This window comes from Neopelma chrysocephalum, unplaced genomic scaffold, assembly GCF_003984885.1.
Source record: "Neopelma chrysocephalum unplaced genomic scaffold, ASM398488v2 Primary Assembly neopelma1_97, whole genome shotgun sequence".
In the NCBI taxonomy this organism is placed as follows: Eukaryota; Metazoa; Chordata; class Aves; order Passeriformes; family Pipridae; genus Neopelma; species Neopelma chrysocephalum.
This window is the reverse complement of record NW_020897760.1, coordinates 7,430,529-7,447,542: the sequence shown is the minus strand read 5'-3', so window position 1 is coordinate 7,447,542 and position 17,014 is coordinate 7,430,529. Positions and strand designations below refer to the sequence as shown.

Sequence of the window (17,014 nt, the reverse complement as noted above, 5' to 3'; positions counted from 1 at the left end):
AAGAAAGAGGCAACTGCTCATTTGTTAACTCCTTTGGAGGACATGGAAGATTTGGACCAAACTCATGGTCTCAGCTGGCACCTCAACTGATCTATTTGTAGTATTGTTGGGTAGAAATTTGATCTATGTGTGTGTTAAGATTGCACATTTCTATACAGTCCTTATTGACGTGCATGTCCCTCTTCTGTATCTGCCATTTGTCTGATTATATTTACAAACGTACGAAGAATCACAGAATATGCTGAGTTGGAAGGGACCCACAAGGATCATCGAGTCCAACCCTTAGCCCTGCACAGGACCACCTCCAGCAGTCACACCGTGTGCCTGAGAGTATTGTCCAAATACTTCTTGAACTCTGTCAGGCTTGGTGCTGTGACCACTTCCCTGGGGAGCCTGTTCAGTGCCCAACCACCCTCTGGGTGAAGAACCTTTTTTTAATGTCCAACCTAAACTCCCCCTGACACAACTTCAGGCCATTCCCTCAAGTCCTGTCACTGGTCACCACAGAGGAGAGATCAGAAGTCCCAATCACCTTTACAAAGCCTGAGGAAAAAAACCAACAGACCAAAATAGAAACACAAATCAATCTATAAGTAACAGATGATATGTCTGCAAGGCCAATTTTTTGCTCTGATGTCGTTCATAGACTTCACAGACTTCACTTCCTCTTCTCAAGGGCTGTGGGTCAAGATTCATTGAGCAAATATTGCTACCTGCTGCTGCTGTTCTCCTTTTATCTGTTTGTGTCCCTTCTTTCTTCTCTCCAGGAGGCTTGTACATCTTCTGGAGCACTTTTTAAACTTTTCTACTAGCTGTTACTGAACCCTCTCTCCTCTCTGTCATTTAAGTAGCTATCCAGTTCAATTTTTTGCAGATTTGAACAGAAAAATGTAAGAATCAGTACAGCTGAGACCAAAGTTCTCATTTACAGGATGAGACTAGAGAAACTGAACTGGATTTGTTCTATGTGTATATTCCATAGTTGGGTTTTATCAGTGAAGAGGCAATTTCATTAGCTTTTCTTCTAATGGCCTTTTATTCCTTATATGTAAAAAGTTAGTATTTGTTGCAAAGCAGAAGACTTCTTTTTTCCCTAAAACTCCACCAAACCAAACACAAAAACCCAAGCCAACTGAGCAAACAAAAATATTAAGCAGTTGTCAAGTAGATGATAAATAAAATGGTAAAATATTGCTGTTTAGGAACCAAATAAAAGTAATATGTGTAATAAGTGTCTCCGTTTGGCCCTAATGCTATGATTAATAGAGAGGAATTATGGCTTGATAGATAATGCTGAATATCTGCCATTTTTCTTCAAAAATCTTTAGAAATCTATTAAAGAAGCTTAGTGCTAGCATAATGATTGATATGAAAACTACAAAGAGGATGAATAGTTCCAAATGGCTTTGCTCTTAATGTTTCAAGTTTTTTTAAAATTATATTAGTTTCAAGAGTTCCAAAGAATAAAATTGTTATACAGTTCTATATAGCACTCTAACAAAAAGAACATTTCAGCAAATTTTATTATCCTTAGGATTTTATAGTATCCATATATCTAGTATATATGAAATGTAGAAAATGTTAAAAAATGTTAAAAAATTGGTTGTTAATAACCTTTAGATTTAGTGCTGTTTAACAAAGAATTTGTATGTATTGTCGTACACTTAATTAGTAAGAATAGAGTCACGTTTTCAATGACTACTTTTTAACCTTTTATTCCATTAAATTTTACCATGAAAGTATGTGTAGTTGAAAAAATATAGTAGTATGAGTGCTTTTAAATAACAATCATTACAAAAATATGGATTATAATACTGAAGAAAATAATAAGGTACTACTACTCATACAAAAACTGGCCCAGATACTGCAAGCAAAGTGTGTTCACTGCTCTACCTATGCAAGTAACTTAACAAATTGTGTAATTTAGGCATGCAACATGTGTTACTCTTAATGAGAGCTGCATGGTAATTCTCATGCATGGTGTAATATTTGTCCCTCAGGGGCTTATTTACTGAAAACTCCATTGTGCATGAAGCCAGTTTTGGACTTTTTTTTCCCCTTGGAATTAGTCTGAGGGTCATACACTTGATGCATTATGAGAGTGAGTGATAATAAAAGGGCACAACTGCTAGCTGAGATAAAAGATAAAATTGCAATGAAGCAGGAATGTGGGTTTAAAATGGAAAATATATGGGTATGATGTGTGCCCATTTGTGCTTCTGAACAATGACCGATCATCTGTTCATGATACAGATAAAGCTCCCTAATTGTAAAATATTTGTCTTGCATATGGTAGAACAAAAGAAAAAGAAGACACTTCAGGCCTCCTGCATTTTCCTTCTGCCCTTTCATATAGTTTTGTAACTATGTTTGGCTCATTCTCGAATGAGCTTGAACAAACGTGAATTTGTTCAATTCAACAAATCCAGCTTGAACAAACGTGAATTTTGACAATTAAATGTTCAAGTGGAAAAAAGGAAATGTCCGTTTGTATTTGTGATGTAGAATGTGTATACTGAGATGCAGTTACCATGGTAACTGTTGCATCTAGAGAATAACGTGGAGTAAAAGCTCACTATTATAAATGATGAGTGTCAAGCTCAGGTTTCACCTACTACTGCACAGGTCAAAATTATATTAATGTCTTTATCTATCTCCTTTGCCCAAGTACTTCAGAATCAGGAAACATCCATTTTTGGAACAAAAGTTCCATGAAAATATGCTGAGGTTGCAGTGACAATACATACCAGCATGGGGTATATGGCTGTCAGTCCCACAAAATAAACTAAAATTACTAGGTACTCAAGTACAAGTTTGTAAGCTTGTATTAAAAGGAAGTGAGATCTATTACATTGTCTGCTGCAGTATTAGTAAGAAACTCTCAAATTACTACAGTTTTGGATAGACATTACTGAATCTAAAGGTTTTCCTCTGTTTCTATTTGGTCATTCTGAATGGAGCAGCATAAGCTAAATAGAAAATGTATTATTTTAATTGCTGCATACTAGATATAAACACTGGATCATTTAGTGCTGTGGCTCTTGTGCCAGCTACAGTTGTGGTGATTTGTTCCTCTCTGGAGATACATTCTGTCTGCTGTTGTAGCAGAAAGAAAGTGGAAAAGGAAATTTGATATATTTTTTTCCTAGAAGAGGCATTGTATGAGCTTACCTGCTGCTCACCTAGGGACATCTTAGCAGAGCACTTGGTTTGGGAGAAGGGCTGTGGTGAAGGACCCCCTCTGAGTGCTGAACCTCCCTTCTCCCCCACTGCACCGTGGTCAGGGAAGAAATGGCTGCCCTGAAGGATTGCAGTGTAGTGGTGCACTGTGCCCTTGGGCACAGGGGCCCTCTGTCACTTGCATGTTGACAGCTCTGACCAGTCTTAATGTAGGTGCAAGAAGAGGGTGGTTCTCAGTTCTGCAGTTGGATGGACTTGAGATAGCTGCCTGGGCTCCTCATCGGCATGGGCACTGGCACCCCTCAACAGGGGAGGATTTTTTTGGGAACCTAAGACAACAGGACAAATAGAAAAAACTCTCTATTTGAAGGTATTAATTTTAATTTTAACACATCTTTAGGTTATTTTATCTGATAAGTCATGTTGAAATCCACAGTAATAAATAAAATTTTAGGCTTGTCTGAAGGGGATAGTGTAAACTTCTGTAATAGTTAAGGGATGAATCTGAGGACTTCTGATTTCTCAGGCCAGTGCTGAAAGATTCGTTGATATTTGGGCAAGTTATATAAACTTCTCTACAGCATGTTTTGTAGATGTTAAACATTCTTTGTTTTTTTAAAGCATTTGCATGAATGGTGGGATTCATGAGATGTTGAGATTTGGACTCTGCAATGTCCTAGGTCCATGGATTTTTTTGGGACTAGTGTAATGGAGGTTTGAAAAGTTATTAATGAGGTGTTTTAGGCCCTGGTTTTGTCAGCACTCACCTACTTGCATAGAAATTTGAAGCGTTACAACTTTAGCTCTTAAATTGTGGAGGATCAACAGGTGTTCATAACTAGCTCATGTCTGTGGAAAAAACACTGCCTTGTAACATCCTGTGTTAATGAAATTAATTGGATGATCATGTCATTTGACAACTTCAATAAGATTACTAAGCATGCAATTTGCTTCATTTTGTATTAAAATCTGTGCAGAATATTTTTTTCTTCTTTAAATATTCAGCTGCCCCATATTAATGTAAACCAGCCTCCAAACAAATATCCATGGAAACCAGTGAGAAAGTGTGAAACTAATAAAATCAGTTCCTAAATGTTACTGATTTCATTGCCTGTATTTTACTTTCTGTGCACTGGCAAAACCTGATAACAATTCAGAATACACTAGTATGTTTCACACTAAAATAAATTCCGGTTAGATTCTAATGTCTACATCAGTAGCTGTTTGGTGTCTCACTGTCTTAGTGAAGGATAATTAATGGCAAACCTGACTGATAAACTTATTTCTATAGCCTTTTAAGCATGGCTTCAAACATTATGGTTGAAGAATATAAAGGATTTAGTTATGAAGTCAAAACTTATACTAAATTTTTCCACTACTCCTTCCTTTTGCCCATTTTGTTTTCTTTTTAAGCCTTTTTCTGTTGATGAACATGACAGATTAAACAGATGCACCTTTTGCGGAGAAATGTGTCCTTCTACGTATATCTTGGAGACTACCAAGTATGTTTTGTAGGATTAGACAAAGATTTTTACGTTTACGTTGAGGTTAAAGTTTCAATCTATTTACTGTTTAATACATTATTTGTCATAGTCCAAAAATAATTTGAAGCAATCATAGGATAGTAGAATGTCTTGGGTTGGAAGAGACCTTAAAGATCATCTCGTTCCAATCTCCCTGCCATGGGCAAGGACACCTTCCATTTGACCAGGTTGCTCAAAGATCCATCCAGCCTGACCTTGAACGTTTCCAGGGTTAATAGAATTATAAATGTTGGAAAAGATCTTCAAGCTCATTGAGTTCAATCTTTGACCAAACACCACCTTATCAACTAAAGTTGGCCCTAGGTGCCATGTCCAGTTGTTTCTTGAACACTTCCAAGAATGGTGACTCCACCACTTCCGCAGTTGGTCTTTTCCAATGCTTGCCAGCCCTTTCAGTGAAGCAGTTCTTCCTGATGTCCAACCTGAACTTCCCGTGGCACAGCTTGAGGCCATTTCCTCTTGTCCTGTTGCTGGTTGCCTGGGAGAAGAGACCAATCTCCCCCTGGCTACAACCTCCTTTCAGGTAGGTGCAGAGAGTGATGAGGTCTCCCCTGAACCTCCTTTTCTCCAGACTAAACACCCCCAGCTCCTTCAGCCTTTCCTCACAGGACTTATTCTCCAGACCCTTCACCAGCTCCGTTGCCCTTGTCTGGACCTGCTCCAGCACCTCAATGTCCTTCCTATAGTGAGGGACCCAGAACCGGACACAGGACTTGAGGTGCAGCCTCACCAGTGTCGATTGCAGGGGGACAATCACTTCCTTGGTCCTGCTGGCCACATTGTTTCTGATCCAGGCCAGGATGCCATTGACCTTCTTGGCCACCTGGGCACACTACTGGCTTATGTCCAGCTGGCTGTCAACCAGCACCCTCAGGTCCTTTTCCACTGGGCAGCTTTCCAGCCACTCTTCCCCAAGCCTGCAGGCACTGCATGGGGAGATTGTGAAATGGGAGTGAATAATAAGTAAGTAAAGGTGAATAGAGTAAAACTACCTGACCCTATTTGAATTCTGTTAGTGGATGGAAAAGGGTGTCTGAAGTCTATTGCTCTTAAAAAAATTCTGATCAGAAAACTCAGAAGTGACTAAAATGATTTACTTTAATTTATTCTAATTTGTATAAAATTTGACATAAAAATTCTGAGTAACAGTTTGAACCTGCTCTAATGGATTTAAATATTTTAGATTCATTTAAATCATGCTTACTATGCCATAAAATGATTTTCATCTACTTAGCAAAATACATTTCTCTGAGTCACCTGCCATTCTCTGCCAAATGTCACATCTTTTCATCAAAACATGCTAATACAAGAATGGGGTGGTGAAGAAAAGAACCAGAATTTTATTACATGAGGAGAACAATAAGCTTTTCCCTATCTGCATTCTGAAAAACAGCTACAATGAGTTGGCTAAAACCTTCCAGGAAAATTAAACTGGAATCAGATGCTCAGCAATTGAAAGCACTGTAGTTTGTTAAAGTAGGAGATGTTGTGGAACCTGAGTACAAACTCATGTTGTGAGTTATTTTTATATATTTTGGAATTATGCTATTTGTTGAGTATACTGAATGTTTTGGAACAGGAACCGACACCACTGCAGTGAAAGGATGTTTTATTTACGATGGAGAAGAGAACAAACTCTTAGATTTCGTGCTGTAGAGAACATTGAGCAAGTGCACTCACACCTTTACATATTGAAGTGATGCAAATAGGAAAACTGTAATGTGTTATAAATGTCTGAATCAAGAGAGAGGTTTTTTTTAGTTGTTGGAAACTTTAGCAAAATAGATTGGCTGTTTTGGTTTCATCGAATTGTCTCTCACTTGAGGACTAAGTCTCCATACTTTATAGACTGGGATATCCTTTCTGAGGACCCTAATGGACATGAAGCATAAGAAGTGGACGAAATCAATGTGGGTTTAGTTTGAAAGGGCCTAAATGGTGAAGTAATGGTGATTGTGTGGTATTTGATAAAAAGTTGAACAAGAAATGCCCAAGTTATTAATCTCTATTATTAATCTATTGAATTTCTTTTGTCTGTGTTTGAGAGAGAGACAGAAGGAAAGGCAGACATGAGGATGATGGTTGAGTCTTTTCACTGAGAGATTCAGCTTTAAAATTCATTATTTGGTCTCATTGTCCTTAATGGGTCTTGGTTAAAAAACACTGCAAAACAAAGTAAAAGTCCATCCAAACAAAAAAGAAATCATATTTTTGAAGGAAAAGTGGAAAGAAAGGCAATAGGATTAAATTCTACCTGCATCCTGAACAGTCTGAACAGATATAAAAACAGAGAGGACAGTTGTCTGTAACATGCCATTGAACGCTTGCTTGCAAGTTACTCATCTCTGACCGCCAAAGGATTTATACAGAGGAATTCAGTGATATCTAATTAGGTGAATTACAGTGCAGGAAACTTCACCGTGAGGTGAGTGAAAATTTTTTGAAAGGCATTAAAGCAGTTTGCTATTTTCACACAGTTACTCTGCCAGCCTTAATATGCAAAACTGCCACTGAATTCCAGATGGCAAGATATTGCCACACAAGCTGGCTGTGCTGCATAAAGACGGTTTCACCCTGTTTGCAAATAGGCAGAATTAAAGTTGACCATTCAGCCTGAACTACTAGGATTTCCCGCACGAATGCTTGGTTTCTGAAGCTTAACACTGCACAACAGTACTGCATCACTTTAGTATAACATTTATTTGATGGGTATGACTGTCCAATAATACATATAAAAATAGTTATGTTAACAATAAAGTAAATTTAGGAAGAATGAATTTGTTAAGCATATGCATATTCAGAGTGTTCAATATACACTCTTATTAAATATGCAAGTTATATAATTTGTATTACTGAATAGTCTTCTAAAACAACTACGTGAGACTGTAATAAAAATTTGGTATAATTCAAGCTATTTCTGTGTGAATATAACAAAGCAGACATTTTAGAAATATCCTATTGCATTTTGATTATCACAGTCTAGTTTTACAGTACAATATGAGCTTTTTAGCCTGTGAAATCCATTAATAACCACATTAAACTTTTCCATATTGTGTGAATTGTCAGGTTTAAATGATTCTTTCTTTAAAACAATTATCTGTCTCTTGCTTCATGCAGTTTGTTAAACTGCTATGTCAATTTACAAAGACTGGGTGCGTTTGACACAGAAATTTTAGAGGGGAAGGAACTAATCATTGGTTTACCTAGCATGAGTGCTCAAGTGCGCATGAAGAAAATGAACATCGATTCAAAATATAAATGAAGAATTCTATTCATGAGTGGAATTACCGAAGTTTAACTTGAAAACCCTTTGCTTCTCAAATTCTAAGGAAACTAAAATCTGTTGGTAAACTTGTTAGATAGCTTAAATATGATATTTATTAAGACAAATGACAATGTATGTATTTTAGAGGACTACTTAGTACTTATGGAACACAGTTCTGTATTGAAATAGGTAGGGAACAGTGTGGTTTTGTTAGTTTTTGAGATGCCTTGGAGTGTTTGATATGAATGAGAAACCCCATGCAATGCACTCTTGAATCCTTTTGCCTGCTACAAAGATATACTCCTTTGGTTAAACATTTTACCTCTAATGCCTAAACTAAGAAGAAGATGTAACTGTGCTCTTCCATGCTTCTAATCTTTGGTAACCTGTAATGCTGTAAGTCTGTTGTTTTTCTTTTTGTGGGTTATACATTCATTCCTTCCCCTACAACATATATGAATGCAGAGGACAGTGAAGTCTTGCTTGGGGAATGTAGAATATTTCTGCCTTAGACTCTTACCTGTATACCTGAGCAAAGAACTGATTTAATGTAAATCTGAGAAACTGTGTGACATTACAACTAGGTTAGCAGCCCATTGTGTTGGGTTCTTAGAAATGAACAATAGTAGTCAGAGTCTGTTCCAAAGTACTTTTAATAGTCAGGACAGATTGGAGCAAATCATCATCGTTCTACAGGTGAGTGAATAACTGGAGCAAAGGGAGAATGGTCTAACTTTATAGTTTTTGGAAACCCAGTTAAAAAGTGGAACCATCTGAAATAGATAAGAAACTAAAATAAAGTAAGTCCTATAAAAATTATCTAAGAGAAGGCATCTAAAGCATTGGTTACCTTTGAAAATACAACACTGAAGACTAAGGTGTTTCCTAAAAGACGTTTCAAATCCACCTAAGGTTTATTACCTACCACCTCTAGACAATCAAGCTATAAGTGATTTATTCAGGGTCATACTGGTTGTCCCTTGAAGAAGCAAAGCCCCTTCACTAGCATTATAATCCTTTGCATTATTTGCAGAAGTACTTTTCTACTAGTAAGAATGATTTGCTTGCAGGGAATTTTTTGGCGTTGCAGAAATTCTCTGCCATCTGGCTGACTTTGTATTCCTATTCTGCTACTGGTAGTCTGGTTCCATCTTTTCTGTAAAATTTACAGTAGTGAAAGATCTGACTTCAGACATTTTAAAGACAAAAAAACCCATAGAAGGACCAAACCCAAATATAACATCCCTCACAAATGCACACATCATGTCATTTGGAAACCCCTATAATGTTATGAAGCAGCCTGGCCTCACCTTGAATATTGTGTGCAGTTTTGTTCACCACAATATAAGAAAGACACTAAGTTATTTGAGAGTGTCCAAAGGAGGGTAACGAAGATGGTGAAGGGCCTTGAGGGAGAGCCATATGAGGAGGAGTTGAGGGCAGGTGATCTGTTCAGCCTGGAGAAGAGGAGACTGAGGGGAGACCTCATCGCAGTTACAACTTCCTTGTGAAGGGAAGAGGAGGGGCAGGCACTGATCTCTTCTCTGTGATGACCAGTGGCAGGACCTCAGGGAATGGCCTGAAGCTGTGTCAGGAGGGGTTTGGGTTAGATACTAGAAAAAGGTTCTTCACCTAGAGGGTGGTTGGGCACTGAACAGGCTCCCCAGGGAAGTGGTCACAGCACTATGCTGCCAGAGTTCAAGAAGTGTTTGGACGATACTCTCAGGCACCTGGTGTGACTTTTGGGGATGGTCCAGTGCAGGGCCAGGAGTTGGACTCGATGATCCTTGTGGGTCCCTTCCAATTTAGCATATTCTGTGATTCTGTAATTCTGCGAGTAATACATCAGATATGTGACAGTTCTAGCAGAAGCTTCCATCGTGTTATTCATAATAAAATTTAAGGAGGGAATGTAAAGTATGTAACCTGTTGAATGTATTGCTTTTCAGGTATTCAAAGCTATGAATATTCCTCAGATCAGAAACCCTTCCTTACCTCCTCTGGAAGATATGCCTGAAGCATATCAGGTGAAGATAGCTCTTCTTGGTGCAGGACCTGCAAGCTTAAGTTGTGCTTCCTTTTTGGCTCGACTGGGCTATTCAAACATCACCATATTTGAAAAGCAAGAGTACATTGGTGGTTTAAGGTAAAAAAACAATGACAACAAAGCACTGTTTTCAATTATTGTAGAAAGCATAGCAAAAAATATTGTGCATACATAGTTTATGTGTGATCCCTCTACCTTTACCAAAGGAAAAGAGTAAAAAAATTTCAAATTTGAAAAACTTATTTTTTATTTAAATAATTATTAGAAGAGGTACAGTTACAGGTAAGCTTTAACTGAAAGTCTGGTGGCTATCTCCTACATTCTGTTCATGTGACCTGTTAAATTCCAGCGTGCAATTGTTACTAACAAATTAACGCTTTAGAAAATTACGTCAGGAACCATTTTTCACTTATCCAAAACAGTTAAAACAAGATGAAGTACTTGTAGCCCCAGTGAAAGAATATTTAAAATGCTTTAGATGGATACTAATTTCATGGAGAGTTTTAGATTTAGAATGCTTTTGTGGACTACCCTATGCAAATAAAGGTGAAAATGAATAAATCCATCATGTATGTCTGAACTTGCAGCTTTAGTAGACCATACTATATGCGTGAAATAAACCCCCTGCAATTCTCAATCTTCAAGAAGTTTCAGATACATAAAATACCTTTGTAGTTTTCCTATGTGGTAAACACTTGGCTGATGTTTGCAAGGTGTCATGTCCTCTACACTAGAAGATGAATTTTTACCACTGCAACAATGGCTGAGATCATATCTTGTAGGTTTGTTGGAATCCCTATATATAAAATAATTCAGACACTGACTGATGGATACCAACCCATTCAAAATCAAAATGAAATTTTAGAATGTAAGATATACAAGAGTACAAAATGGACTCACACTAAAGTGTTTAAAAAATGAAAAATATAAAAAAGATAAAGAAGAGTGATGCACTTACATTTTTCAATGCAGCATCACTTAAATCAATAGAGTTGACACGGTTAATGAATTTGATCCATAATGTCATAATGTCAAATACTTATTCAGTGCTCTGGAAGATAGAGAATCAATGCTGGAGAAGTTGAACTGATTACTTGCATTTTTCCCAGTGAGGTTCAGAATTAGTTAACACCTAGTTACCAAGGTGTTAATATGTAGGCATTTAACTGTGGAGCTGTTTTACTTGAACTATTTGCCATAGAGGATTGCAAATTTAGAGTATGAAATACCTATTCACCTGCTGAGTAGCACGTGTTTTCATAAATACCAGATTAAAGTTAGTTTTGTTGTTGTAAAGTAGTTAGAATTAATGAGACATTTCTAGCAATGAGGCTTTATTTGATAACAGGTTAGACTCAAGTGGGACGTGGTGATACAGTACAGTACTTTCTGCAGTTGTTTTGGTGCTTATAGAACAATGCTACAGTTGCTTAATGTGTGCTCCTGTATTTGAAGCAATGTGATCTTGAGTCCATCATGTTTTAAGTTGAATAACGTTTAGTGTGTTGTTTGTTCTACTGCAAAAACCCTGAGCTTTACCTGTTCTTTTAGTATCCTTAATTACTGAGGAGTGCATTTAAAAACTTATTTCTTTCTTTTGAGTCCTAATGAATCCATAGCAATCAAGGTCAAATTTTACGTCCGTTCACTGAAGAAGTTTTCACATCTGGTTTAAGGGCATCAATTCTTTTTGTCCTTATTTTAATCTTGAAACAGAAGGGAGGCTGGCCTGTGGCAGAAGTCATCCATTATTGCATTTGTAAGTCTTTGCAATACATCTTTTAACAAGTTTAGGTTATTGATGGGTGTGTTTTCAAGGCTTCATAAACTTATTGCAAATATCTAAGAAGACCAAATCAATTTTGTATTTTGAATCAGCTGTTTGAAAGGGGAGTGTTTGTGCCTTTTTTTAGTTTCTTCAGTTGTTTTTAAATAGGATGTTCCTTGCATCTTAGCTAGCTTTCATAATATTGTGACAATAGAAAAATGTCTAGTGATGGCAGTTCTTGTAGTGAGATATTTAAATGTAGTATGACTCCATGGTTCTCCAAGCATGTCTGAATTTTTCACATTTAAGGGCAGGTTTTCCTATGTTTCACCAGTTGTGTAAAATTTATGCTTTATGATAGAGTAGGCACGAGCACATCATGCTCTTGCTTAGAGGCCATGAACAGGCTTCACTGCATGTGTTCCTATCTATGCCGCTGTTTTACAACATGCCAAAGTACTTCTCTCACTTGGCCAAAGAGCTGTCCCTTGGGCAAAAGTAATTTGAGAACACTGAGAAACACCAAGCACCTGTCCAAGCAGCTCTAACTTGGATCAGATTTGTGGAAGAGATGACTGCAGGACACTGTTCCCATCCACTGCATCCCTCCTGCACCTCTGCCCTGTTTCCTTTTCCCCCCGTTTCTCCATTGCAGAGTCAGAGACCATCTGCTGCTGCTGAAAGAAGTTATATCAGAATTATTTATGCAACAGTTAACTTTCATAAAATGCTTATTTTCATGGTTAATGTGCATGCAAGTGCCCCCACAGAACTCTGTGTATTTAGATAGGTATATGTATGTGAGTATATTCACAGCACAAAACTGTAAATAAATGTTTAATAAGAGCAAAAAGTTGCTTACAAATTCTGACAGTGACATAACACAATCAGTTCTGTTCTGGGAGCATGTCGTGGAAATGACAGGCCTTCAACAAATATATAGGTGACTTGGAAAGTAAAACTTTCTTTTTTTTGATTAATTTCCTTATTGAATCACTGTTGCAGAATCATATTGATATATTAGTTTCTGCCTTAGACACTTTTTTACTTAGCATGACCTATGAAAGTTGTATTGTCTTGACATGTTCATTGTATGTGACATTTACAACACTTTACATTGCACAGTGGTCAAGAAAGGTGTAAAAAGGGCTGTATTAGAAATGATAAGGAAGAAAACCAGATTCTTATCAATATAATTAGTTGATGTAACTTAAATAAAACCCTTCTGGCCTGTCAAAGTTAGATGTTAAAGATGGTGTGGTCAATAACAATATGCAAACTGAAGCTGCAGTGAATCTCTTGTGCCAGTGCTTTGTTATGGAAATTACAGATTCATTAATTCGAAAACAGATTAGACTGTTTGAAGCTTAGAAGTATCTGGGGAGTGACTTTCACTTTTCTGCATATTTTGGTTTTATCTTCATTGAACCAAAGTATCTAAAATAGAGCTTCAGTGTGTTTACCTGTAACATGTTTTTACAGTAGAGATTTTGAACTAGTATACATAGATACCATTTCTTTGGAGATAAATATATATTTTTTTATGTCTGTACCAGTAGATATAAACTGAGATTCTATACTGTAAGAAAACACTGCAGTTTTCCCATTCTGTGGTTCTGGGAACTTGAAGATGTCATTCCTAATCTTCCCCAGGAGGAAAAAATGCCGGTTAATGAACATTAAGTCAAAAAGCAGACATGAAACCAACAGCTGACAGAATATTTGTCCATCCTGAAAGATCATAAAAAATTTATGAAGTAGAAATGGAGGCGGGTACAGTTTTAAATACCATTGCTCAAAATAACATATGTAACGCTTTTAAAAAATTATATGGGAACTCTGATTCTCTCTTATTGAATAGCTTAATGAAAGATTGCTAGAAGGTCACTTTGCTTTGCATGAAATCTTTTCTTAAATGGATGTCTTTAGTGTTACATATTCTGGTGAACAAAAGGAATGGAGCCAAAGCTCTTTAGAACTCAAGCTTAACATATGTTGAATGGTTACCTACAAGTGTGGGCAGCGTTGGCCTCAAGGTACTGCCTTCCTGGCCTATATTTTTAGCATTGGATGAATAATGCTGTTTTGTCATTCTAACAACTAAAAAGTCAGCAGTCAACCTTCAGCACATTTCCATTCATGTATGTCAAAATTAAATAAAAGGTGTGTTATAAGTATAGAATTTTTAACAAATAAAAAAATGCTTTCTTCCTAATAGTTAAAATTATTTCACAAACGTTTTTATTTCTTTTAGTATGTCTGAAATCCCCCAGTTCCGATTGCCGTATGATGTAGTGAATTTTGAAGCCAAGCTTATGAAGGATCTCGGAGTGAAGGTAATGAAAAATATATCCTGCCTATGTATAGCTCAAAGAAAAAAAGAACCAGAACTCTGCCAAAGATTAACAGCAAAATGTCATGCACATTAGTAAAGAACGATTAAAAGCTATGCTAGACAGAGGCAGGAAGATGCTTCCTCTTGCTCAGGGCATTTGTCTGTCTCCTGTCTGAATGCCACTAGTTTGGAAAAGGGCAATCAATAGTTCTCATCTGGCATGCCTGCATGTGATTAATTGTCTGTAAGAAACAAATTCCTAAATTGCTTTAGGGGTTCAATGTAGCTATTGGAATGATTTGATTTTTTTAATCAAGTTTTTTTCATGCAAGTTTGGCACTACTTAAAACTCTCATATTTGATACGTCTTTTGTTCCCTTTCCCTGAGTTTTTTTCTCAATGGTTTATCATGCAGTCTTGCATCCAAGTTAATTTTATAATAAAATACATCAAATTAAATGAAGTATTAACATGATCATCTGTTATAAACAATAACAGTCATTCAACTTCTTGGAAAGCAATAGTTATGTATTATTCTGTTAAATAAATGTGTGTTGTTTATAGATAATGGGAACATTGCTTTATTGTTAATTTAGGGGTTGAGCTGAAGATTTAGATAGTATTTACAATTGCTGAACATTTTAATAGAAGTTACAAACTTAGAATACATCACTGGATGAAATTTTTGAGTACCAGGAGGGATACTGTATTTTTAACACGATACTAAAGCACTCAGTGAAGCAAGAAATTTTTATTGGAATCTTTCATATTGGTTCGTATTGTAAAAGCAGTAGACTGTTGTCACAAGACCTGAGTGAGACATCCTGCCCAGGTTTTATAAAAATGCTGGTAAGATGTAAGACAAGGCTTTAAATGCTACAGGTCTTTTTTCTACTCTTAAATTCCCTTTACAACCCTTGAAAAGACTGACAGAATGGAGGTTCAGTTAGGGACTAAAACAGAGCATGGAGACAATTTTAGATGGTTCCTGGGAATTTTCTGCCAACCTCAGTTCCCCAGGGATCCCTGTTATGACAAGGTCTTCAGAATGGACTGATAGAGCCACCATGTCGTCTTGACCTGCAAGTCTTGTGCAGTTTTGGAGTGCAGCAGAGAATCTCAATGTAAATTTGCTTCCAAGCTCTGCCATTGGTTTCCAATTGACCCTTTGGCAAGCTGGTTAAATAAGTACCTTAGCTTTATACCTCTATAAGCTGGAAATATTTTCTGGTGTTTACTTAAAGCATTTCAAGTCTGTGGTGGAAGGTGCTGTATTGTGTAAATGCTCAGTAGTGGTGTTTATTCAAGTAATTCTGCTGAAATTAGTAAGAATTAGTCAGCTGAATAAGGATTACAGAGCTAGGCCCTAGGAGTATTATGAATCCCCACATAAAATAATATTGCCATTTAAATTCCTTCATTATGTTTTCATAACATATGTACACAATAGGATAAAAAAATATAATGACAATTTATGGAATATCTCTTGTGAGTGAGGATGAAATCTATTGTTTAAAGGATTGCAATAGTACGTGGCTTTTTGCACCTCTGATAAAATTTATGCTAAATCTCCAAAGGCAAAAAAGTCAGTGTCTTAAGTAATGTAAATTGTATTTTACTTCTGCCTTTTTTTTCCACCAATAGGAAAAGTATATTAAATGGAATATAGGCAGACTGAATAACAAAGAAGATACACAGTGACAGGAAGGCTAAACTGTTAAGATCACAAAGTATAGACTTTACACAGCAGAGCATCGCATTCTGTAAAATAAAATCACAAGTGATGTAAAAAACCTGGGGGAAAACGTTCAAGTTCAGGGAGCCTAAAATACGGAGATAAAAACACACATGCCCATGTCAAGGAGTACAAAATATCAGGAGAGGCATCACACACTATGTGCTCAAAGGCCTTGGGGTTAGGAGCGATGAGCAAAAGGTGTGCATATCTCCAATTGCATGACCTCTACACGGGGCCTGCCATAGTTGGTTGGCTGAACACACAGCAAACACTATTTTTAGTCTCACTCTTAAAACTACTGTAGTTGTTCAGCCTGTGCAGGGGCTGCTCAAAGCAAAATTGCTGGTGGAACATTGCTCTAGAAAAATTTTTCGACTTTTGGTTCTGGAAGTAAAAAGTAATTGAACAGAAACAAGTACAGATGATTATAGGTGCACTTTTGTTGCTCTGACTTATTCCTTTCAATAAATGAATACCAATCCCTGCACACTGGGCATTGTTGCTTGTCTAAATTAGAATTAACAATTTCAAGTTTGAAACAAAACTTATTAATAATTTTGAAAACCTTAGTTACTTTGCCATGCAAAACGTGCTGCTTCATTATGGTTGAGTAGGGCACGCTGTAATTTGCAAAGAGCATTCTTCAGGCTTACTGTCATCTCTGGCCCTGTCTTTTGCAGGCAGATTTTCTGAATCCACAAAAGCACCATTGGCTTCACTTAGGTTTTTTTGGCATAAAGATGTTCTAGCTGGTTGTCTCAGTGCAAAATTTGGGCTGTGAGCTTTGCGAGTGCAGCATAAAGCAGTACCATCCTTCCTTGGGGACTGGCATTGCATTCTACACTATTAGAGGCCTACCAAGTGCCTGATACTCTGTGGAAAAACATTACTTGTTTTTCTCTTCAGAACCCCTGTTAATACAGAAGAGTGTCATGTCATACTTTAACTAATGTCTGTGCAATAACCTAAACTGGTTGGGTTTTGGTCAGTGTGCCAGTTGATCTGTTCAGTACATATTCCCTAGAGGAGGTTCTTGCTTCCACATCATTTTTCTTAAATTCTGATTTTCAAGTGGGTATACAACCTTTTGTAATCAGCACTAAATACAGATATTTACTCACAGTAGAAAACTTACGA

At 36.9% G+C, this 17,014-nt stretch overlaps 1 protein-coding gene across 1 annotated transcript in view; it reads left to right on the top strand.

The window, feature by feature from the left end:
* LOC113972789 (dihydropyrimidine dehydrogenase [NADP(+)]) overlaps window positions 1–17,014 on the top strand; it is a 260,733-nt gene that overhangs the window by 14,856 nt on the left and 228,863 nt on the right. The window contains exons 4-5 of the mRNA XM_027694199.1: window positions 9,939–10,135; window positions 14,059–14,140. Coding sequence (XP_027550000.1) covers window positions 9,939–10,135; window positions 14,059–14,140 — 279 coding nt within the window. The remainder of the gene's footprint in view (window positions 1–9,938; window positions 10,136–14,058; window positions 14,141–17,014) is intronic.